The following is a 25,884-nucleotide window of genomic DNA, read 5'->3' as shown; positions in this document are numbered from 1 at the left end:
AAATGAAGTGAATGAAATAAATATTGAAATTAAAAGAGCTCTTGATGTAGGAAATATCAGTATAGAAATGAGTGATTTTGAATAATCCTAAATTTTCTTTTAAGAATTTTCCAAAAGAATGTTCTCACCTTTACAAATGTTTTTGCAAAGTATTTTCAAGATCTGTTTTAGTTACCGTAAAAGCTTTTGATTCCAAGGAATCATCATTTTTTTGCTTGTTTTTATTAGACTGTGCTCAACTCTGTCATTCTTTTCCCTGATCTCAAATTTCTTTTAGTTTGCTGTCTAAATAAACATAAAGGATTCACATAAGGTAAACTTGTCACTGAATTATAAGTGAGATAAAAGTATACAATAGTTAAAATTATTTCCTAACATCCCAAACGTGATGTGGACTTGTTCTTATTTTATTTTGTTGAAACTTTGTAAAAGTCTTCTGTTAACTTAACTGGGGATTCCGATGCAGAGAAAAACATTTGTTGTACAAGAATATACTTATATAGAGGCCATATTGTATAGAACCTTGTAATGATGTCAAGAAGCTGCATAAACTGTGTGTCATTAATCCCTTGCTAAAGCTGAAAATAATACTCTGATTTGAAAGACGCAGAAAAGGAGATGGACTTAGCTTACTTAAAGATTTATAAAAAATAAACAAGCAAAAGATTAGTGTTCTACCAGATACTACCTTTCCTTTTCTTCCTTCACACGGATAAATTCTGCTTTATTTTCTGACTTAATTGATAGTAACAATTCATTCAGTCCAACAGTGGTTTTGCATTCATTCACTGTTGATATTATAGAAGTATCTTTGTTCCCATCCATGTTCATTTGTATGTAGTACGTAGTGCTGAGACTGTTTTGTTAAGTGAAGTAGTATTTGCGCGTAAATTACTTTTTTAATATATTTTTGTGGACATGTACTATTTCAAACTACACAAATGGTGCATAATTGTTAACAATGCACACCTTTTCCTTTTCCAGCAAGACTATATTCAAAATAGAAACAGACTACATGTTCATCAACATTTATTGAAAAAATAAGGTGTTTGTAGAGCAGTATAAGTTTCATATTTCATTAATATAGAGCTGATTTTTGTATAGAATTGCAAATACTGCACTGAACAAGGAAGTCTGTGTTTTTCTGTGCCAGGTTTTTTACCCCAGGAATCTGTCCAGAATCTGGAAGGAAGCAGTTAGTGAGACAGGGCTGTAAATCTGCTGCAGGACTGGGAATTGTTAACCTGGGTTATTTCAGTCTGCTAATTATATTATATAAATGCACACACATATATTTATTATTTGATTTTGTTTTTTAATATTCATGTTGCATATTATGTGTTTTCCAACAAATCAATATGGTGGATGGTTCTGTAGTGAGCAACTTCATTTGTCTTATCAGTGAAATGTTAGACACTAAAAATAGCAGTTGGCACAGGATCTTCCAAACACACTTTTCCTGATGATGCACTCATAAGTTTTGGTTCTTTCCATTTATTCTTTTGAAACTGTCTGGAGATGACTTTTGCATATTTGGGCTTCTGGGATCTCAGTAATGGTTCTTTCATTATGTTTGGAGAAAGTGGCCTGAGGCAGTCAGCTCCATTTTTAAAAACGGTGAAGTGTTTTTTAAATTGTTTTTATTTTTCAAAATGATTAGGAAATAGTGATTAGGAAATTGTGTTAAAGTAAACATGTATTTTTCCATCTTCGGTTCTTCAGTTACAGTCAGTTCTCACCTATTCTTCAGTGGAAAAGTACTGTGGAGAATAACAGAATATTCTTCAGGACTTTTGATTCAAGTGCATCTAAACAACTACTTTAGTCTTGTAGATTTATACCTGTTTCTATCAAGTGGGATAAATCAGGAATATATGCAACACAATGAATGTAACTACTGGATTGTTTTTCAACTAGAAAAATTGATACAATTTCCTAATTCTTAAAACATTTTCTTTCTTAATAGGACGAACGTACAATGATCTGAACCAATACCCTGTGTTTCCGTGGGTCTTAACAAACTATGAATCTGAAGAGTTAGACCTGACCCTCCCAGGCAACTTCAGGGATCTTTCAAAGGTATGATTCAACTCCATCAAAGACATTTAGCCATCCTTTTTAGCAAGAAATTTTGTTTTATTATTTATATTCAGTTTAATAAATAGATTTTTATATTAAAGTCAAAAAGTATGAATTATAGTTATATTTTAGAATCATTTTATATTGAGTCTCTATATTATAATACTTACATGACCCTAACTGATCCAAGTCCAAGCCTGTAACTCCTCAGTGCCTTTTGACTTCCAGTTCCTGGGTGCATCAGGCCACTGGATCCCACTAATTACCTCACTTCATGAAAACTGATCCAGAGGAAATAAAAAATTTGAGCTAATTTTTCACATTGTTGCTGGGGCTAGGCTGTAGTAGCAGCACTTATTTAATAGAAAGTACTTACGTGTTTTAGAATATGGACTATCTGGTTCCTACTATTATTTTTGAGTTTGTGTATTTTTTTGTCCTCCAACCAAGTCTGGACAATTAGTTCCATATAATAGTACAATTCTTATTATGTATTTTCCTAATATCGCCAGACTGTGGTCTATCTATCCAGATCTGGTACCCAACTTATGCCACCAGACTGATGAGAACTTTTCCTGACCAAGTATGGCAGAATGACCTAGGGAGGATATTCTTACGGTCTTCTGGAAGAAGGACAGGAAATGATTTAGATCTGAGCTTTGGGTAGAGTCTTGGTTCATATCAGCCAAGGTAGTGCCCGTACCTTCTTATCAGGAAGGGCTTTGCAATATCCCCAACATGAGGTATCTGTTGTATAGGCATGCCAACTTTCTTGCATCCCAGATTTCTTACATCTGTGGTTCCACAGCCAGGACACAGAAGTTGCTCATGCACTTTGAGTAAGGCTCAAAACAGCAGAAAGCTGTCACTTGCTGGCTTTAGGAATGAGGCTGGAGAGAATAAAATGACCCTCAAGGGCATATGCTGCAGTCCCTACATTATCTGCTTCTGTTAGGGATGAGAGCTTTTGGTGTTCCTGCCTTTATGTCTGCTTTTCTTTACTTTTCCTGCAAAAATCTTGGGCAGATAGATCCCATCCTGCTTATCCCATAGACTTGCATCCCTGCTGTTCTTACAGCGCCTGTAGATGTGTTTTGTATCTGTTCCTTAAAGCCTGCTTTTGTGAGATTTCATAGTAACATGAGTAGTTCTGTATAGCAAAATATCAGAGGCATATTGAGTTTCCTCTCCTCTTTCTCTTGGGTGAATAAAGAAGTTTACTTTGTTAATTTAATTATTTTTATTATTGTTTAAGAAATAGAAATCAAAATACCTTAGCAATATGCCTCACATGTAAACAAGTTGGTTGAGACACTGCTTGTGTTTTAAGAACTTTGGCTGTTTCACAATATCATAGGTATGCTTCACAAATGTGTTTTCACTTATAAAATGCCACTGTAACATATACCAGGGACAATAAAGGGAAATCTACAAACATGAGTAGGGATAAGCAAGAATCTTGCATGAGCTCATTTGCTAGCGTGCAAAAAAATATTTCTGTTTAAGAGTTATTAATCATGATAAACCTTTCATTAAGACCCTTACACTTTTCAAAGTCCTTCTAATTCACTTCTTTCTAGTACGAATAGCAGTGTGTGTGGTGAAGTGTGGCAAGATTAAACTGTGTCTCATGAGTCCTTCATTAGCTACTCGGTTTTGGTTGAATCAAAATTTTTATGGCAGCCTATTAAAGTATTTAATTGTAACAGGAAGCATGGTGATAGCTGAGTAGATACGTTTTCCTCATGAGTTAGTAAAGACTCATTATGGAATTAGTGCTTGTACAGTTTATTAAGTATCATCACAATCCTGGTAATGCTCTCCTTTAAAAAGAAATGTGAAATCAAATCCCCATTTATTAGTTTCTTTCAGAATCCATGCAATGTGTGAAGTGGTATTTTGCTCAAGGAATGTTTCTTATGCAGTTTAATAACTGCATCCTCTTATTAGAAAACTACTGGTGGTTTCTTCTGGAAAAGCCTGGTTCTGGCCACTCAGAACAAATCTACAGAGAAGTGGTTAAGCAGAGTGGTCTCCTTTTTCTGGCAAGATCTGGGCTGCATTTATTCCATGGATGTCTGAGAAAACACATGTGCAATCTATAAAGTGTTTTGGTAGCCCTCAGGATGAAAGGGGTGTAATTGTCATTTTTTTTCCAGTGTTTATTACAATAACATCTGATAGTAGTTCCTTAGGTTTTATTTCACAATGGTTTTAAAAGGAAATATAGATTAATGACTTTCTGTAAAGGCAGTGTCCAGTTAGTATGAAATGCAGTACTTCTGTGCACTTCAGCTGTTTTGTGTTACTTGCATCCTGTTTCAATTCATGTGTTATCAGTAGAAATCTTAAAAATCAGATCCAACTTGAAGTATTTCCTCTGCAATTCTGTTTTAATTTTCATTCTTGTCCAATATCTGTAAGTAAGCCCCTTCTTTCCTCAATTGAGAGGTGAAGCTGGAGCAGCCTAGTGCTTAAAAACTGGAGCCAATGATTTATTATTCACATTATTGAGACTTAAGTTTGCCACCAGGCTTCAGTCAGACCTCTGGAGCAGGTACACACAGTGTATTTTTCACAGGAGCTAGTTCCTTGTGTCACATTTTACCCTGCAGTGCTTTCCTGCAGATCTGATGGCAGCTTGGAACCTCCAGCTAAGCTGCTGATGGAAAAAATCTCCTTTGTCAGTTCCTGACCTTCTGTCTTCCCACACACTTGCCCTTCTTCGGTTTCAAAAAGCCTCTATCCTTAATATTCAGCAATTAATATGCCTCAAACAATCTTTTGAAGCTAAAAGAATTCCAGCACTACTACATGCATGGTAAAAGCCCTCCAGAGCAGTGAAATTAAAAGTGATTTCATTCTATCATATTCTGCTTTGTTGGTTTAAAACATCTTTCATAGTTAACCCCAGATACAAAATCTAACATTTTAAAATTACTCACTTGTCTACTATCACACAGTGTTCATACAAAGCTCCAGTGATATTTGTGATAATGAAGAATAAGTCTTTTGAAATATCTTAACCTCTGATTACTAGTCTTCCTATATAAAATATTACACACCACCAGATGCTAAGTGAATATAAACTATAAATGTAACTCATATGTTTCATGGAAATGAAATTAGATGTGTTTGGTTTGCCTATGATGTCAGTGACAGAATAAAACATATGCCTCTTGCTTTTAACTCATATTGAAATATTTACATTTCAGCAAAGTTGTTTTGAGCATATAACTCGTCCATTCCTTCTATTACATTTTATTCTGTCTTTATACAGCATTCCTTACTGAGGAACATTTGCAATTGAATGTTATTTTTCTCTCAGAGCAATTATATTTAAGTATATTTAAACAATAGTCTAAAAATACATTTCCTTTGAAGTGTGCAGAAATTCCCTTATCAAGAGCTTTTTTTCTTCTTTTTTTTTTTTTTTTTTTCCTTTCCTTTTCTTCTTATTTTACATAAAAATTTGTGATTTAAAAAATAGGGCACATGGGCATTGAAGGTGACGTAGCTGTAGGATATATTGGACTTCTCATTTGATTAGACAGCATAGGCTCAAGTTTTATTCATTACATATACAAGGTTAAAGGTTATATTTATTGTTTGACAGGATGAAAAGCTAATGAAAGAGGCTGTCATAGATACATAGATTATCTTTTTACTATCAAACAAACCCCTGATCTGCTTATTTTCTTCTTTACTGAGATCTCCTTAGGAAAAATAGCTGTAGTAGTAAACATCTGTACACAAAATGCATATGCAGCCCTTACTGTATCGTGAATTTTTTTGCTTATGGTTTTCAAGCAAAGTACTTAAGATGTGACATTGTTTGTGCAAAATTGTATGACTTTTATTCTTAAATTATACTGAATGCATGAGTTTGACATGCTGTATTGTCCCTGCTCATTAAACTGTAAATGGGAATTTCTCCTCATTTACTTCTAGTTATACATCCGGTTAAATAAAATGATTTCTTCACCAGGCAAAGTAATACTAGTATTGACGGGAACGAGATATCACATGCCCATTCATTGAGTGGAAAATTTTTATTTGGTTAATATAGAAGGTGTTTGACTGACAGGTGGTGATAAGCATAACCATTTTTTCTTATTACCATGCCATTTCAAGAAAAGGAAGTGATAAAGCCCCAAGGCCTCTAAATGTAATAATGCAAATGAACGCATCGAGGTGTGAATATTTCAAGGCAAACCACACTTAATACTTTCTAAAACATGTATGCTATGGGATAAAGTTTAAGGATATCAAGAGCCACTCTCACTGGAAATATCAAATCAGTTTCTGCAACTGAAACTTCCCTCTTTACCACGTGCAACTCAACCATCAACACAAAAAGTATTTTGCTTCTCATTTGGGTTACGCCACATAACTACACATTCCTTTTCTTAAATAGAGAGTTAATTTACCAGGTAAAATTCTCATACTTTGAAAATGCCAGAAAATCTTATGACAGTTGATAGTTTTAAGATTGTCAAAGAAAAGCTGTTTTTAAAGTTGGATAAAATTCATATTTATTATAAACTTTAAAGTACCCTACTGAGATGTCCTACTTAAAGGTCAATATGTGTTGTTGCTATTTAATAAAAAAGCAAACAGCGAGAAAAAACTCTCTGTATTCAGTTAAAACCAAATAAACCCAAACTCAAAATTCCTTTTGTACCCAGCTACAATTTTGTGCACTGAATGATAAAAAGAGATAAACAGATAAAGTAGCTGCTGCATGAATTAGAGTCAAGATAAGCAGCATATTTCAGTGGCCAGATAAATAGGATGCTGCATTCAGTTCTGCTCTCATGAGAGAATGTAGTTCTATAAAGATAGCTGGCAAAACAGTAAATATTACATGAGCTAGCATAACATGTCCAGTGGATATAAACACTAGATGTATTGACAATACACTGGTTCAAAGGCCAGATGTCTGAAGAGATTAACCAGATAAAAAAAAGAATGACATGAATTGAAGTGTGTTTCTTTAATGTTAAAGTAAATACTTACTTTATATTTAAATGGGAAAAGAAGCATGAAATAAAAAGCAACCTTTGGTACATCAGAACTGAAGTGACCAAATAGACCCTGAATAGAGGGTGAAGTTTTGCTTGGTTATAAACAAGAGTGTATTACAAAAGCTTTTTAAGAGAAATTATATATTCTGGTATGAGCCTTTGCACATGTATTTTATTATTAATTAAAAAACAAACAAACAACAACAAAAAAAGTAAATGACATGTTTGGAAAAAGCGTTTTGCAAGACTTAAGAGAAAGAACTTTTTATTTAAGGTTCAGAACAATTTATTTCACTCAAATTTAATTTCCATTCTGGTCTTATCATTAATGTACTGGACTGAAAGTCAGTATATGGATTAACCTTTGTCTTTATACTATTTTGTGCAGGCCATTTTAACTAGTTTGTACAGTAAAGGCATCTCAATGAAATGGAAATAAAATTATTTTCATCCATTATATAAAGATGAAGGGATCATTCCATATATAGAGTTTGCCAGCATTTAATTGCTACAGTATCAGATTAAAATGATGTTGGTTGACTGTGGATCAAGAACGTCACTGAACAGCTATGAAAAACTCCATATGTATATTCTTTGTAAGAATAAAATCAGAAATGTCTCACCCATACAATAAGAAAACGTGAGTGACTACTTTTGTGTAGAAGTTATCATCTAGCAGTGCATATACCTTATCAGAGTAAAGGTAGTTTATTCTTGAAGAAAAACCACTAAAGAAACTAGTGGTAGACTGACTTTGCTCTGTGCTTGCTATTTTTTTTACGGAAGTTCCCTCTGGCAAAGGTATACATTTATTTGATGAACACAAATTGTGGTTAGGCAGCAAGTTTAATGATAGAGTAAAATAAGAGATATGATCACTTTTACTGCATTTTCAGTGTGCATGATTTCCTATATCAGGAGAGATTAAATTGATTCCATTATTGTGTGAAGCAGCTCATACAGCATGTCTCCAAAGATAGGACAAAGAGAGGCATCAGCTGTTCCCTGTATTTTTGTTTGAGGCAGGACAGGCAGAACTGATGTAATTCTGAATCAGAAGTTTCATGACCATGGTACAACTCTCAGCTCTCTTCTCTTGGCAGTGCTGCATTGACACAGCTGCATTACTTTTGCCGTCACTGCATAATGTGTCTGTGTTTGCATGCTAGCTGCTCTAGAGCAAGCATCCTTCAGGAGGGTTTTAGCATGAAAATTTCTATCAATGAAAAAAGCTGGATGGCTCTCATGATGTCCATGTTATTCAACATTTTGTGCATTTCAGCATTTTCCTGCAAATGAATCCTAAAGTAATTGAAAGAAAAATGGATTCTGACTCTGAAAAGAATTTTTATGAGGATGAAGGTAATCTTCAGAATACAGCTTTTTAGGTTTATCATTTAATAAGTTGAACAAATGTCTTCTGAAAGTAGATTATTTTAGCTACTTGTGCAGGCATATTTTACATAAAGTGGGAATGCACAATCTTATAACCTATCTTTTATCTTCTAAATTGAAATAACACTTCTCTCTCAAGAGCCTTGAAAACATGATGATTTATTTACATTAGTGTTTTATGTGTCTTTAGGAAAGAACTGTCAAAGTCTTGAGAGAAAATACCTTTTCCAAATACAGCTGCACACACACACACACACATAAATATATGTATATATATATACATGCAGATATAAAAATAAGTTACTTAAATCCATAGGTTAAATTGCCATTAAAAACAATATTTTGGTAGTATACAAATAAAACTTTTTGTAATTGATTTGGAGCATCAGTTCTGTTTCACAGCTCTTCTAACCACTGTAAACATTTTGCAATTAAAAAAAACCCCACGTAGTTGTTCTGTTGATAGACATCTGATCATCCTCAAATATATAATGTAGTACGTGGAGTTTTGCTTTCAACCTTGCCATAGTCACCATATAACTTCCTTCTAGTGCTTTCAAGCACATACGCAAAATAACATTATGACAAATCATGCCTCTCTTGTTCATAGCTTCAGAATTCATTGTAGCACAGGGCAGGATACACCTTCACAGTGGAGGAAATAAATATTCTCAGGGAGTTTTTCCATTACAAAGTGCAATCTCACAGATTCATCTGCTGTTTTGTATATCCTTCTCAGAGGGGGTGAACATTTGCTGTAAACAGACTCTGGTGTGAATTACTGCCTTTGCTTTGGAAATGTTCTGCTGGGGACTGGAATCTGTCCTGGTAGAGACATGGATGTAGAGTGTCCTCAGTGTGGTACTGGCAGGTACCATCCAGTCCACAGACCAACCCAGAACCATCAGATAATTTAGTGATGTGCACATATATTTGCAAAGTCCAATAGGAAAATAATGTCTTTTAATAAGTTATTCTTACAAGGAAGTCACTAGGCAATGATTTTAATGTATTAGTAACTTACATGCTGCAGTAATGCAAGCATGTTTCCTGAAAGTGGCAGGATGTGTAATCAAAATAATAAAAAACCAAATATTTATTTTATTCTTTTTCCAATAGTGAGGAAGCAAGCCTGGAAAGTGTTAGGGAATTGCTCGTACTTCTTGTTCAAGAATGTTTTGTGAGGTCTTACAGTGCAATCTACATCAGATAACACCGATCCTTAGGGATTACTTGTACATTTTACACATATGAGAAAGCTATTAACATCTCCATGACACAGCAAAGTATTAAGCCTCAAGAGTGTTTCATGTGAAAAATTAAAAAAAAAAATAATTGTGCTTTTAAATGTAACTTGTCATCAAGCACTATTTAAAAACAAGCTATAGTATTTAAAATTAGAAAAGTTTTATGTCAGTCTTTTTTACAGCTGTCTCAAAAAACATTGCAGCACAGAAGGAATAACATAGCTGTATATGTAGTACAGTGAAACAATGATTTGACCTTTTACTGATCATCCTTTTCTTAGATTTTAACTGAGAAGAAATGTGCTTTGGAGTAAAATATAAGAATACTTGTTAGCATATAGAAAAAGATCAAAATGTTTATTTTCAGGTTGCAATTCCCTTAATAACATGAATTGATGGTAGAAATTTGAACTGCATAATTGAGAAATTCAAATCAAGTAATTATTAAAAATTGCAGGAAGTTCTTTAGCATGGAAATGTGTTCTCTTCTAAGTATTAAACTCTATATGATTGATTAATTTTACTATAAAAGCTAAAATATGATGGTTCTTTGCAGATAGGTAGAAGACAGTACACATTTACTAATATCTCATCTGTATCAATAATACTTTTGTCTTTTGATTTAAGAAAAAGCTTGTTCATTTCTCTTAGTAAACCCTTGCTTTGTTCAGTCATAAAGTAGATCCAATCTTGTAGGGCTATGCATGGATTTTAAGTATTTCTGCTTAGGATCACCAGACACCATCAGCAGGTCTGCATGAAATCTTTTCATCATGAACTGTGCATTACAAAGTATCCTGTGTGAGCAAAAGTCAGTTTTCATTAGCTGTGTGATTATGGTGAATGACAGCAACAGAAATATTAGTTTGGCCTCAATGCATTTTAAATGCAGTTTCAGAAGTCTATTTCCAGAGCAATGTTACAGAATTAATTGGGAAACAACTTTTTGAAAGTTTGCAGATACTGAACATTTACATTTGCCAATTAAAATCAATTAAGTCCTAACAATTTTAGTACACAAAACCTTTGAAATACAATTATAAAATTACAGCAAGCTGAAAGGATTACTACAGCATGGAATGAGTTTGGTTGCAGAATCTCATAGGCAGTAAATTTTAACATAAAATTAACCTGTGATGTATCAGGCATGCTGTCCTTCATCTGATATGTTTGCCCTCTTATCCTTTTGCAGCCTATTGGTGCTTTGAACCCAAAGAGAGCGGTATTCTATGCAGAACGTTATGAAACATGGGAAGATGATCAGACTCCACCTTACCATTACAATACCCACTATTCTACATCTACTTCTACACTGGCTTGGCTTGTTCGTATTGTAAGTATTTCTAGATCCTGATTTTTATTAATAATTTACTTACAGCATCTCTTCTGCCATTTACCTCTGTATCAAAATCTCTGTGCTCCTCACTAATTTAAAAGTCTCACAAATTATCTGTGTACACTGTGAGTACTCATCTGTAGTGATCAGGAGTTTTCTGTTACCCAGGCAGTCTGAAATATATTTAATTTTGATGGTGTAAATTCGGGTAAACCACTTGATGGAAAAAGGCCTTCCAAAACTAAATCCATCTGAAAATCTAAATCTAAATCCATCTGACTCTAGACAATACAGAAAATAGATATTACTCATATTCATTTATTATTTTCAACTACAGACAGGTATATACATTAAAGAAAAACCTTTCACAAAAATCACATCTGACTTTGTCGAAGTGAGAGGGGAATTAAAGGACCAGTTCTATATTAAAATAGTATAGAGTAATATTTGTGCAAATGATCTATACTTCTTGGTAGATTAATAGCTTACAATTTTCCACAATGTAAAAATATAGGTTCCACCTTCAAACTGCTCTTTCAGTTCTTTTCTTAAAATCCAACCTAGGGAAAGGGGACAAACTGCAAAGATAGAATGAATCTGGATTTGGTTTATGTGTTAACAGAATGAATTACGGAAAATGGATTGTTGATGAGAGACTTAAGGTTTCATAAAGAAACCTGAATTCATGAAGAATTGAGTCACTGTGTAATTACTGAACTTAAACTACACTCTGACAATAAAAATCTGTCACATAAGATGCACTGTAAGCATATTTCACACAGAATCAGCCAAAACAGAGCTGCACAGAGGTAGAGATCTGCGTTATCACTCATCTCAGGTTCTGTAAACATGCCCTGTTCTTCTGATCAGAAGGGAAGAATTCATGTGTGAGTTCAGGACATGCTCCTTAAACCCTTGGGAAACTAAGTGTTGATTATGCTCCTCTAAAGGGTGATCTCTGGGCTCCTTTTTAGTGTTACTAAATTATTCATGTACTATGAATGCATTTTATGTTCCTCTTTGTTCACTTAACGTTTATTAAAAACAGTGGGTTTAATTGCATGTTTATCTATTAATTTTGGCTACTATTCAACTAAAGATCTCCTCATGCTAGTCGGCAAATTCCTAGGTCTGAAAGTCTGCTTGCTAGTTGAATGTACAGCACACCAAGGAGTATTCATTTCCTGTATTAGGCTAATGCTGTGTCATTTTTACTGCTGTTGTTTATATAGTATCATAGGTGTTCTCGCTGTCTGATTCCCGCACAAAAAGAGTGAGAGAACAAGGTCTCTAACTTGATGACCTCGCAATATAGACCTGACAAATTATGTTTGTTAAAACAAATAGAACACTTGAAGAAGATAAAGAGGAAAACAAAAGGAAAAGTAATGTTTTCCAGGGCAGAGATTACTGCTGGCAACATAGAGAACAATTTAGGGAGAATTTAAATACTAGCACAGGTAGACAGCCATTTGAGGACTATTTAAACCCAAGCGATTAGAATAAGCAATCCCTATTGGGAGGAGACAGTAGAAGTGAAAGGGAGACAAGCATGGGGAAATTTTAAAGCTCAGAAAAAGGAAAAAAGGAAAACATGTTGATCTCTGATAGGGCTGTAAGTGGAAAACCAAAATAAAGATTTGAAAATAAGTGTGCAAAGTACCAGAGAAAAATCATAGATTAAAAAGTCATAGTGATCCTTAGAGAGAGATTTTTGGCAACTGAGTAATAAATAAAATATCCTAAGGGAGACTATTGTGCCAGTGAAGTTGACCTCTGGCAGTTAAATAAGGATTTCTTCCAGGTGAATTTTGAAGTCATCCTTCGATACAAGTTTATGAAGATTGTAAAAATTATTTACAAAAAGCAAATAAATGTATATGTAAATCTAGGGGCAAATAAATGATATGTAAATCTAGGGGGAAGAAAATATGTGCCTAGACCTTTGTATTGGAGGAAGCCGTAGTTGCAGTAAGAAAGGTAGCTTCAGCCACTCTGGAGTACATATATAGAGAATTTTATAAAAATCAAAATATTAAAAAAAAAACAAACAGATTGAATTTTGTTTCTTGGCTTTGACAGATGCAATCTGATTCCTGTCAGTTCTTTTCAAAGCATTGCAATATCACATTTCTGAGTCAACTCTTCTCCATATTGTCTTATGTTTCCTTCTGTTTCTGTCCTTTATTTAATCTATCAGATCTATCTATCTATCTACTTTTATAAAAATGCAATTTATACCTTAGACTCAGTTCTCTCCAGCTTTATTATTCTGATATTATCAGTCTCTGCCACCAATTTGTCATTAATAAGCTTTCCACTTTAGTACAGTTTTCTCTTGAACTCTTTTGAGTACTAAGAGTTTCCATAAACATCCATCTTATAAAGTGACAAATTTCATTACATTTCAAAAAAACAAAAAAAGAAAAAAAAACAAAAAACAAACAAACAAACAAAAAACAACAAAAACAACCACACACACAAAATCCAAAAACATTAACATATAGAATTTGTTATTTGTATATATTCTTCTGCCTTCCATTGTATATCATAGAAGTGGATGTGATCCTTAACTGCAGTAGTTATGAGATACTATTTCCAATAACTAGAGATGGAACAGAAACTAGTTTCTGTTTCCATCATCTGTGTCTATTTTGTGCAAACTTCCATTCTCTTCTGTAAGAGCTCTAAGAGAAATATGAAAGCACTTTTAGGACAGTAAATGGTTCAGCCTCACCAGGCCTCTCAGGTTAGTTACAGTCCCACCTGAGGGTTGTATATGCTCTCCTGATCAAGATAATGCACACACTATTTTTCTGTGCAGCTCACTCCAATACACATACATGCATCATTCACACATATGTGAACTGAAATTGTAATTCTTCATTAACTTGTATATATCCATTGTGCACAGAGGAATATTAACTTTGATAGAATTTGGAAATGTCACAAAAAATCCTCTACCTAGGCTATAAGAAACTGAGCTACCACCTAGGAATGCTTAATGCTATAATTGCTAATGAGACCCAAATGATCTTGAAAAATAGCTCTATCTCTAATTTCATCTGTTTCTTGAAAGCATTCAGTATTCTTTCTAAGAGAATTAGCAGATTATTGAACTTTAAATGACTTATTTATAGAAATACTGAACGTGAAAATCTACTGTATTATTCAGTCAGATTAATAAATATAAAAACTTAACATAGAGTGCCAGAGTTTATATAATATTGCTTTTCCCTCATTTAACCATGGCTGAACTCTTTTACAGTCTCAGATTTTTAGACATAAACCCAGTCAATAAATAAACCAAAAAGTTCTACTTATTCCTTAGAAAATCTCAGCCAAGATCATCCACAGGTTTTCTCCACCAAGAAGAGTAAAATGTAATCTGGAAAGGGATGCACTGTTCTGCTGGTACAGTCGTATTTTACACAACAGAACTGAACTACTCATGGTTTATGAATCTGTTACCTGACCACCTGGTTCAAGAGTTATTTATTTTCATTTGTTTTCCATCTGGACCAGTGAATATTTAACTTGCAGGTGGCAAAATAGTTAAGACAAAGAATCCTATTTCAAAATGCCATATAACATAGTGACATGGATGTGTACCTGAAAAGTAGACAAAAAACAGAAAAGTAGGCAGATAAAGGAACTGTGCCTTGAATCATGTGGAAATTGAATATCAGTGCTGTTTTTATAGGGCTTTTTTTAGATGAAATACGCTCAAGTTACAGTGCAATTTGTTGTTCTCAATAGTTGCTGCTGAAGAAACTGTGTTTGCATGAATTAATTACATCTTCATCAAATGACTGGTATTAAAAAGCATGATTATGAACTGAACAAGAATTTTGCAGACTATATTTGATTTTCAGCTTCTGTTACAACTACTAAGTAAGTGCGTAAGTTAGAAAGAAATTCTGTGAGTCAAGTATGACTTGGACCAAATCAAAGGTGAAGGAGATTTTAAATCTTGTAAATAGATTGGAGTGAACTCAAGTCTCCTGTTCTGTAAACCTGAACAGGGCATTCACAGGTATCTGAGATAAAAGGTGTATATCAGTATGACAGAACTCCAAATACTCTTTTTTTCTACCTTGACATGGCTGAACACACTTTTGTTTGATATATCTTGGAATGTCACATCCATTCTTCCTGTATCCTCTACTCCACCCATAAATAATTCTGGTGGGACTGGTGTTAGAGGGAGGATGAAGGAAAAAAGCACCAGTGAGTTGAAAATTCCTTGTTCCCACAACTCAAGCTTGTACACATTGTGATCAAGTGCCCCATAAATTTCTCTTCTCTTTGGCAGCCAACAAGGCGTGAATTTTATTCAGAATATTAGCAGTGAGGGAGATGGGGTTATAATGAAAACATCGTGCAGCTTTATACCTTTCACAGCAACAAAACCTTTACATGAGATGACAGTAATCGGTATTGTAGAATAACAGTATTTACATGAATATATTGAATGAGATATGAATTGTATTTATATGATATAAGCACTTGACTTTCCAGAGGAAGAAAAAAATTCTTTCAAATTATTTGAGAGGTTAGAGATAAAGCTAGTGAAAGCTCTGAATTTCTGCTAAGGATTAAAAATCCAAAAAGATAGTCACAACAGGTCATAGTAGGATAGCATAATAGGGCACCCTGTAGTGCTCAACTATTAAAGGCTTAATCCTTGATTATGAATTTTATTACTTTTGTATATTTGTCTCAGATGCTTAAAATAATGTTGTCATGGAACTTTGGATTAATATTTTTACATAATTTATTGTAATTACATCATATTTCTGGTTTCTGCTTTTATAAATCTGTCAACTGCTTCTGATTTCAGAAACCCAGTAGTGACCCACTGACAATAGTATTCACAAGAAAATACATGCCTTACAAGGAATAGTAGTGATAGGCAGGGGCTAGTAGGAGGCTGAATTGTTTGTGCTCAGATTAACAACATATAATTATTTTTTATTATTATTGATAAGGTAGAAAAATGCAGCATAAATTGCTATGATACTGCAAATATAAACAGAGATTTTGGGGGTAAACTCATAGTTAAAATGAAAACAATTCTAAAGTTAGCATAATTTAGTATAAATGTAACATTAAAATAATAATAACAACAATAATAGCAATAATAACAAAATAATAATAATAGAACTTTCACCAAGAAAAAATATAATCCAACCCTATTAATATTGTTTTCAGTTTATTAGCTCTGGTTGTAAATAATACACTTTTTCATTTACATTTTACATGAAGTTCCCTATAGGCAGCAATGAAAAGTATAGATGTTTATTTATAGATGTTTATATTATTTATTAAAATAATTCCCAATGTCTTAAAAGAAAAAAAAGATGAAAAAGACTCAGCATTCAATTGGAAAGCAGGAAAATGTCTTGCATTATTATAATGAAAAAGATTGCATATTTGAAGTCACATACTCTCAAAATTAACATTCTGTCCCTTGAAAAAAAAAAAAAATTGTTCAATAATAAACAATTCCTTTAAGCTACTTCTGAAGTACCAGCATACTATGATGACAATAACAGAGACATTCCTTTTCTTTTTCTTAGGTAGAGAAATTTGGAGTATTTCTCTATGAAAGAAAGTAGCTCATGTGGACTATTGCTTATGGCAGAAAACATTAGTTTGGAAGACGTGAAAAGTAAAGAATGGAAAATTAATGATCTCTGAAAATTTGACTTCCCCGATTTTCCATTTTCCTCATCTTGTTAGATTTCTTTTCAATACCTGTGCATCAATGATTTCCTTATGTATCTTTACTTGTTGATAAAGGCTACTTAACCTGAATTTCCTAAGTTCTCTTGAATCCTGGATAATTTAAACAAGATATGTAAAGTGGCGCATAATTATCTCAAACTTTCTTCATTAATTGAGAAGCTTTGTTCAAAAGTTTCAAATGGGAAAGAGAGAATGTATATAATAAAATTCAACTAGTAGATGAACTTTAGTGTCATTTGTGGTCTGCTGATTACAGACTGTCTTAGATTCATGAAATTTCCACATGAGCAGATATAAAAGGAAGTAAATTTGGGTATGACTTTGAAAGTAGAAATTTCACTTTTTCAAATACCTACAAGAGCACTTTTGAGAAAAAGAAGAAATTGCCAAATATTATTTTTATCAGGGAACTAATTGCATGGCTCTAGAAAACCAGGGAGTTGGCAGTGATCTGAGTAGTCAAGTCTTATTGTCAAATTAAGGGTATGGTCCAATGTCAAGCCCTTCCCTGCCAGGTTAAGCAGTTACATAAAAAAAACTTGAGCTCTTCCTTAATAGCTGTTTCCATTTAGCAAGTATTGGGAGCGTAGTTTCAGATAGAATTAGCAAAAATAAAATTTCGAAGCAATTCATCTCTGAGTACCTCTGTATATTTGTCTTAAAACATAGCATAGAGATGAAGCATATTTTGAGTAGGGAAAACATGGTTGTGGAAATTTGGCTGCTCAGAAACAATGGTCAAGTTAGATGCTCTGTAACTATAGGCTGCCTCAAAATGACAATACAGAAAGTCTGCCCACCATGAGGAAACATGGAATCTCCTGAGGTCTTTTAAACTGAATGAAAACAAAAGAAAAATCCAAAAAAGATTTTTTAAGACTTTATTTTGACATACTGTCTTATAAGGGTAAACAAAGCATAGTAATATAAATGACACAGAGAGTGTTTATGATGATTGCAGTTAGGTAGGCAACCATAGTAAACTAGAACTATTCTACATAGGTCTGTCACTGATGAATAATCAGTCTTACGGCCGAGTGAATACAAAAAATAACCTTTCCTGTCAGAACTCAAGATTGGTGTGTGCAAACTGTGTTAACACCAATAAATGTACTAAGACATTCAGTATAGGTAATCATGCATAGATACAAAGATGAGGTGCCATATTTTTCTTTAATTCTTCCCTTATGAAGTATTTTGATCTGCAAAAGTCATTTGGATTTCATTAGAAACCTGCCACATGATTCCTTCTGCTCTTTTCTTAATCCGTCTTCATTTCATTGACTACAGGAGCCCTTTACAACATTCTTTCTAAATGCAAATGATGGCAAATTTGACCACCCAGATCGAACCTTCTCTTCAGTAGCCAGGTCTTGGAGAAACAGCCAAAGAGATACCTCAGATGTGAAGGTAAGATACACATATTGTTATTATTATTTTCATTTTGGGATAAAGAAGATTTTATGCTTTGTGTCTTTATATTCAGATTTGGTTTAAAGAAAATTTACCCTAATTAAAGCAAATGTTTAATTTAAGTAGATGTTACTAAAGATTATTGTTCAAATAGAAACAATCAAAGAATTCTTTGAAGTTGAGTGGACAAAAGGTGTCTTGTTTTTACAGAAAAACAACCAAACTGATCTAATTTAGATCAGATAATCAGGAGATGGAGAAAAGCCCAATAAATTGTTCTTTCCTGCTGTTAACTCAATATTTGGCCCACTCCATAAAACACAGCAGGAATTGGATTTGACCTTAAAGTGTCATATCGTTATAGCTTGCCTAACTCTGGGTTTGCATTGCCTCAGGCAATTAATAAAGCATTAATGACAAGACCCATTTAAAATGTTGGCTTTTCTGTACAGCTTTAGCTTTTACTTGACTGTGCCTGAGGGTATTATGCAACAATACACATTAGATTAAAACAACTTCTACACGATATACAGAAACAGCCAGAGAGCAGGGTGATTTTACTGTTGTTATTCCTTACCTATTGTTAAACACAAAAAAGCTATTGTTCATATACATGGAACCTTAACAGAAAACAATAAAAAATCTTATAATATTTTGAATACTTTTGTCCATTCTTAATTCTCATTTTCTTGTAATAAGGTAGGCAAAGATTGCCTTACTCTTCTCTCTAACTTTATTTTTACGATAACACATACCTCTTCTATTTAAAAACTGCCACTCATAGCAGGAAAAGGGCACATTACCATTATATTTTTTAATTAAGTTGACAAAAGAAGAAGTAAATTTGTTAATTTAGTTGTATTCCAGAGCTCCTATTTCCATAAATATTTTAACAGTCTTAGAAGTGTATATAGACAAACCATGGTATTATTATTCAGTTTCTAGTTAGAAAAAAAAGTGAATTGTAAATTGTATTGCTTTCTTAACATATGGGAGAAAATGCTTTTTAAAGAAAAAAGTATACCTAGACCTCTTAAAACTCATTTCTTATTTATTTATGCTTCTTCTGAAGCTAATAATATTTTAAATATTACCTCTGTTGCTTTTCTTTAATAAATAAAATAAAATAAAATAAAATAAAATAAAATAAAATAAAATAAAATAAAATAAAATAAAATAAAATAAAATAAAATAAAATAAAATAAAACAGTGATTTCAACACTTCTTGGAAGGAATTAAAGCTGCTATTTACTGTATTTAACATGCAGCAATTTACTCAAAATGAGAATGCTGATGTTTTGATTTTTCCTTTTCAATGAAGTTTGGTTTTCCTGGAACTCCACTGGAATATCTGGGAAAATGGCCTTGAAGGAGTTGGGCTGAAACAACAGATAAGAGCCTTAAACTGAGGAATAAGGGAAGACAATTGGAAGTGACTGTAATCTTCTTCCCAGGCCTTAGTACACAGGAGGAGGGAAGTTAAATACATGAAAGCATAGCAAAAGATAAAGGAATATCTGTGGACAGACGGAGGGATGATATTCAAGTAGGATGTATAATTAATGAAAGGATTGTTCCTAAATAAGCAACCACGTGAGTTATCAGTAAAAGAAGGAACTGAAATGGTTGTATGAAAACACTAGGAGTCTTGTGAACCAAGTGGGGTAATTTCAGTTGCCACTGCCTGATGTTGCAAGGATGGAGGACTAATGAAGGAATAACGGTTGCAGTTACAAAATGTATTTTTACTAAAGCCAAGTTGTTCAAACTGAACAAGTATTAAAAGTGCTTAAAAGGGGATGTCTGCTTCTAGTAGAGGAAAGCAAGAGGTAAACATGTAGTATAGCTAAGTATTCTGATGTCATACAATGTTAAGAGGAGTTGTAGAAAGGTTGGATAAAAGAGTAACAATTAAAGGTCAAAGTCTCATTAGGGCAAAGACTGTAAAATTATTTATTTTAGAATACACTTGGGAGTCTGCTGTAGAGCCCCAGAGTCAGATTTATATATACATATGCACACACACATATATATACATCTCTGTTATGCCATTAGAAAACAAAATACTACTTGGAGCTAAATCATTACAGAAAATCTAATATAGGAGGCACAGATGAGGTCTGTTAGCCAATAAATGTCTTCTCCAGATAATCCCTGACCTGTATGTTTAGGGATACTTTAGGGATTAAAAATGCTGTTTCAAATATGGTTTTGTTAATTAATAATGATACAGGGCACTTGAGTTTAGAAATTAGTCTTGAGTTGATCTACTATGGGTTGATTTGGCTTAAGATAAAAGCAGATAAAGGCAGATTTGAAAATAAGCTAAGTCATTAGCAGCTGTTAGAGCAAGCCGAAAGAGTTCATGAGCTGTCTATAATAAAAAAGGAAGAGTAAATAAAGGTCAAAAAGAGGAGATTTTTAGTTGCATTTAATTCCAGCATTCAGTATGTCATATCATCAAATTAATTACATGTTGATATAAAGTCACTATTGGAATAAACCCACATTACACTTCAGTAGCCTAAGTAATATATGTAAATGCAGTTGTATTTTGTGTTTAGTTTAATAAAGAAACACGAAAATCAGCTGGATAGTAGAAAACTTACAGTAAGACCCAAGCTATTTGCTTAGAATTATAGCAACTAAAGAATCTCATGGCATCTAAATTCCAGCTGAAGGAGTTTACTTAGGTTTTCATTTGTTGCATAGCTCTCATGTTCTTGAAGAACACAAGCTTTTGTTTTTGCTTGTTCAGTTCTTTGTTTGTATTCATGCTGGATACAATAGAAACTTGGGAATTTCTTTTCTGGGGAATAGACACTGGAAATATATACCTGAGCTGAAGGGAGCCATAAGAACATCAAATTTATTTAAGGAGTTGTATACAGGAAAAAATGTCTGTATGTGCGGGGTAATTAATGTCGAGGAGTGAAGACATGGCAACATAAATGCTATGAAATATGCAGCTGTATGAAAGGGTGAGGTCTTATTTGTCAGGGAACAAAAAGGTAAGCTATAGAGGAAAGCTGACAAATACTTACTTAACCAACATAGTATGAAAAGTTAAGTAAAAATTTCAGTATTCTGAATCATCATGAGAGAAAGGTGTAAAATCCTTATTTCTCAAGATTCTTAGAAATGTAGAGTGGTAGAATAGGGAAGAGCATCAGGGACAATCATGAATTGGCTGGAGGATGCACTACTTGACCCTTCAGGCCCTTTTCATTTGTAGAGTCCGTGTTTCTTAGCGATAAATCAGGAATGAGTAAAGCAGCTAATTGTTGCTGTTGTTTCTTGCTTGAGATCTTAATGAACTACATTTCTCAATGCCATGACATCAGGGCCAACTTCTCCCCGAGGCCTTGGAGTTTGCTCTGAAAAAGGACAGAAAATGGAACTATTATAAATATTACAAATACCTTATTTTTTCAGATTAGCTGTTTCACTACTTGGAATGCTTGGCACACTTTTTATGCATTTTAATCAAGTTTTGAGACACTGGAAAAGGAGGAAGGTTTCATAGGAGCCACCAACAAACCCTCTCAATCTCTCTTTCTACTTTCCTTCTTTTTTAAGCACAACAACCTCTGTCTTCCACAATAAAGGGCTTCAGCACTGTGCGTGTGAAGCAACCTACAATTCCTGTTCACCTGTCTGATAGCATCTAATATTTATATAGTGATCCTTTGAGAAAGTTGGAGCTGTGCTGTGTAGAGCTTATGAGAGTATTCGATCTTAAAGCATGTTCTCTGTCCAAGTGTTCCTCATGTTTGTGTAGCTTCTTTCTGGCTGCACACACAGCTTTAAATGTAGATCTTTGGCAGTGGCACAGGAATGAATCCCATGTGATATACATGCTGGAATTTTTTTCAGTCCTTACAGTAAAAATGAGGTGTGAGGGATATGGACTGTCTGTCAAAGTAATAAACATTCAAAACTGTTTACAGCAGAAAATATTTATTATTCATGTATTCCTTATCATATATTTTAAATTCATCTGAGCTGCTTTAAGCACATTTAATCTCTGATCTCACTAATCTCATTAATTGCTGTGGCACACGTTATAAAATAATTTAAAACAGCATGTGTAATGAATTAATCTTCAATTTTTCACAGCCTTCTGTTGTAAGATGGCCACTGTTTTTACTTTCAAGTGCCATATTACATAATATGAATTGCCCTAATTCTTTATTAATAAATCTAATTAAAAAAATCTTTATTTATTTATGTATTTATTTAAGAAATGTAAAATCTGTGTTATGTTTTTTTTGGGTCATTGTTTAAGATGGAGTGGGTCAGTTTTAACAAGTAAATTGAGATTTTAAGCATCAGCAGCATTCTGCAAGCTCAATATGTTTTAAAGAAAACTTCCAAATCACATTTAAAGAATGTTGCATTAAAAAATAGAAAAATTGGACATTTGCAAAGGAAAGTATATCTGTTGGGAAGCTGCAGTTTTGTAGGTCAGTCTCTTGTTTCCACAACAAGAGACTGCGCGTGTCTTCTCCCTGATTCTCTCCCCTTCCCCCCTCCCTACTTCTGCCCTTCCTTTTCATTCCTTCTCTGGAATGGAATTGTTTCATGCTGAGATAAAGAAAATGGGGCAGTGTCAGTAGTCAGAGCAGTAAGCCATGAATTCTACTTATTGATACATCTTGAACTGTGACAAAAAGTATGCTACCTTTGAAACATGTAACAAACAATAGATTATTAATCAGGATATGATTTAAGATCCACTGAGACAATTTTTAACTACATTTGAACCAATTTGGTTCATTTTCTAAGAGACCTGTTCACCTATATTTGGCAAAACACAATTAATACAGTGTGTGCTACACAAGTGTGGTAACACCCAGGGGAGAACCTGGCTAACACGGTTTATTTTATTGTGTCTCCCTTTATCAACATCGACCTTCTCTTGAGATAATCAGTACAAGCTGGATGAGGAATGAGTGTTAGCAGAGTGACCTTTGAGGAAGCAAGTCACCCAGAAATGACCATAACTTGCCCAGTCAGCTTGCACATTTCTTCCTACCCGCCACCCCCCCTCTCCAGTTTTTGCTAACACTGACTTCCAGAGAACCTCCTGTTCAGGCACTAATCTTTCCTAATGCCTCTCAAACTTGTTATATTACTTTTTGAATAGTGTGTTTAGAAGTTAGGAAGGTAACTCTGACAAAATGTCATTAAGGTGCCTTAGTGTAAATTAACACAGCTAATGGAGGTACTCATGAGTGACTCATTGACCCAGTACTGGGCTCTTGTGGAATTAATGGATGCCAGGGGATCAACCTTTTGGGAGGAAAAGAAAGAAAGAAAGAAAAAGAAAGGGCAGCTTTAAAACCTTGAAGTGAATTATATTAGAAAAGTGAAAACGTCTGGGTAAGATTTTATTTCATTGGGAAGCCATAAAATGATACACCCTTAACAAAAATTATTAAACAGAAACGTCAGATTTGATGCAAGTGGTATGCAATTATGATAGTGTTAATAGTGGTCCTCTATCACTCCAAGACATATTTTTAAAGTTTAATTTCTCAGCAGCTTGGATTTGTCACAGGCTTGTAAATTAGAACATGCATTTGGGGATGTTTTCTTATGTGAAGACACAAGGCATATAATACTGTTAACTATACCTTAGGGTTTTAGTGTAGCTATTAAAATAAACTAGAGATTGCATTTACAGACAAGAAGTGCCTGTTACTATATTAATTTTACCTTTTCTTACACCCTTCGGTAGCTTTACTGCATTGCTCTTCATCTACAAAGAGCCAAGTTTCTTGGGCATTTTGAAAGGTGGTGACTATTAAATGATAGAAAGCTAACCTGTCTTATTAGAAGTGTGAATGAAAGGGGAGCAGAGGAGGTTACCAGCTTGTGAAATGTCAAGGACAACTAGACAGAAATTACTGCAAATGGATTTAGATCACTAGAATCCCTATTTTTATTAACTCTTTGAACTCTAGATATTTATTGTGGTAAGAAATTACCCATGACAGCTTATGTACTCTGAAAGATTTATTTAGATCCTTTGATATGTTTTGGCAATTGCAAAAAAAAAAAAGAAATATAATTTACTGAATTGTATCAGTTAATGCAACATTATATGTCAGGTGACTGGTGCACAATAACAAGATGCATGTTAATTTCTTAATTGTCTGTAAATATTTCAAAAATACCAGGCACTTTTTTTTTTCAGTATTGGTCCTCTGTGCCTTATTTCCTTTCATTCCCTCATTTTATGCCTGAAAACTAATGAAACTTATGGGAAAGCTTTTTTACATTGTTAATCATTATGTTTTCTTTTATAACCATCTTTACAGTGGCTGACTCAATGTTTATGGTTTAGGAAGACAATATTTAGAGATGTGTCTTTCATGTAAGTTTTTAGATTGATGTAGGTGTGTAACTGAAAATAATAACTTTCACAGAATCATGGTAGCTGCAAACAATCATGCCCTTGCACAGATCTAGGTTTACATTGACATTTTACCACTTGTTGCACTGCTGGTGAAACAGCATCCACTTACCATACAAGTGGGGAACAGGATGGGAATTAAAAGGTCCTCTAAGTCCCATTGACTTGGGTACCTGCTCTTACTGGAATGCATTTTCTTCTGCTAATCTTTATACAAGGTTGAGTTTAAAAATGACCCATCCAAGGAATGGAAATGATATAAGAACTGATATTATATGACAAATTCAACTCTATATGAAAAGGAATAAAAAATATTCTAATGAATAGTCTGGGGAGACAAGAAGATTCTCTTACAGATCTGTAACTAAAACTTAGGCTAAGTAACAGTATGTAAGGTAAAATCATTGCCATTTGTACTGGTTTTTAAGCACTAAAAAGGTGTAAATCTGGCATGAGAATGCCTTCCAAATGTAATAAACTGGCAAAGAGCAAAGATTATTCTGTTCTCACTATCCACAATGGATTGGTGGGATAGGGGTAAATGGTGTTTGATCGTGTAATGAAAGCTTTTGGCCAGGCCTTAAGTAAAACTTGCTTACATGGAAAATACTGAAATCAGTTGATGAAAGGAGTGTGGAGTTGCCAACAAATTGTGGTGCAACAGGGTGGACAGGCATCCTTTTAATCTGAGGAATGGGCTTGGTCACCTTTTCAAGTGTGACCAGCAAACAGTAACAGTGTTTGAGATATCTCTTCCTGTCCTTACCAGGAAAACACCCAAAATGCTTTCTGTGTCTACCTGTGTGCTTTACTGAAATATGAACTGAAGCAAACCCACTTCTGAAACAGAAAACAGCCTCTGGCTGAGAAAAATAAAAATAGGTTTTGAAAATAAGCCTATCCTTTGCTAGTGTTATTCTTTTGTTTATTCTTTTGTTCATTTATCCAGCTTTCAGTTGTTTCTTGGTTAGTACAATTCTCCCTGGGCCCTAGTTGTCATCTTTCTGTCTCTGCTGAGATTCCCTGCTGTCTGCTCATGCCTCCTGTCCCTGCCTTCCCAGCAGCTTCCCAGCTCGCCACTCCTACTCCCCCCCAGACACTGCTGACCCCAACAAGGCATGCTCAGGGGCTTTGGGACAGGGAGTATTTCCTTCCCATCCTCACCCAGCCCCTGCCATCATCAGCTGGTAGAAGAGAAAGCTTTTTTATTTTTCA

General features: G+C 34.0%; 1 protein-coding gene across 19 annotated transcripts in view; it reads left to right on the top strand.

Moving 5' to 3' along the window:
- The window catches only part of NBEA (neurobeachin), a 460,574-nt gene that overhangs the window by 374,062 nt on the left and 60,628 nt on the right, over window positions 1-25,884 (top strand). For all 19 annotated transcript variants that reach the window (XM_085555249.1, XM_085555204.1, XM_085555247.1 and 16 more), the window contains 3 exons: window positions 1,967-2,079; window positions 10,941-11,081; window positions 18,126-18,245. In XM_085555249.1, coding sequence (XP_085411375.1) covers window positions 1,967-2,079; window positions 10,941-11,081; window positions 18,126-18,245 — 374 coding nt within the window. The remainder of the gene's footprint in view (window positions 1-1,966; window positions 2,080-10,940; window positions 11,082-18,125; window positions 18,246-25,884) is intronic.

Source organism: Coturnix japonica, chromosome 1 (genome assembly GCF_054131305.1).
Source record: "Coturnix japonica strain WE chromosome 1, WE-NBRP24, whole genome shotgun sequence".
In the NCBI taxonomy this organism is placed as follows: Eukaryota; Metazoa; Chordata; class Aves; order Galliformes; family Phasianidae; genus Coturnix; species Coturnix japonica.
The sequence above is the reverse complement of the archived record's forward strand: the minus strand, read 5'-3'. Positions and strand labels throughout refer to the sequence as shown.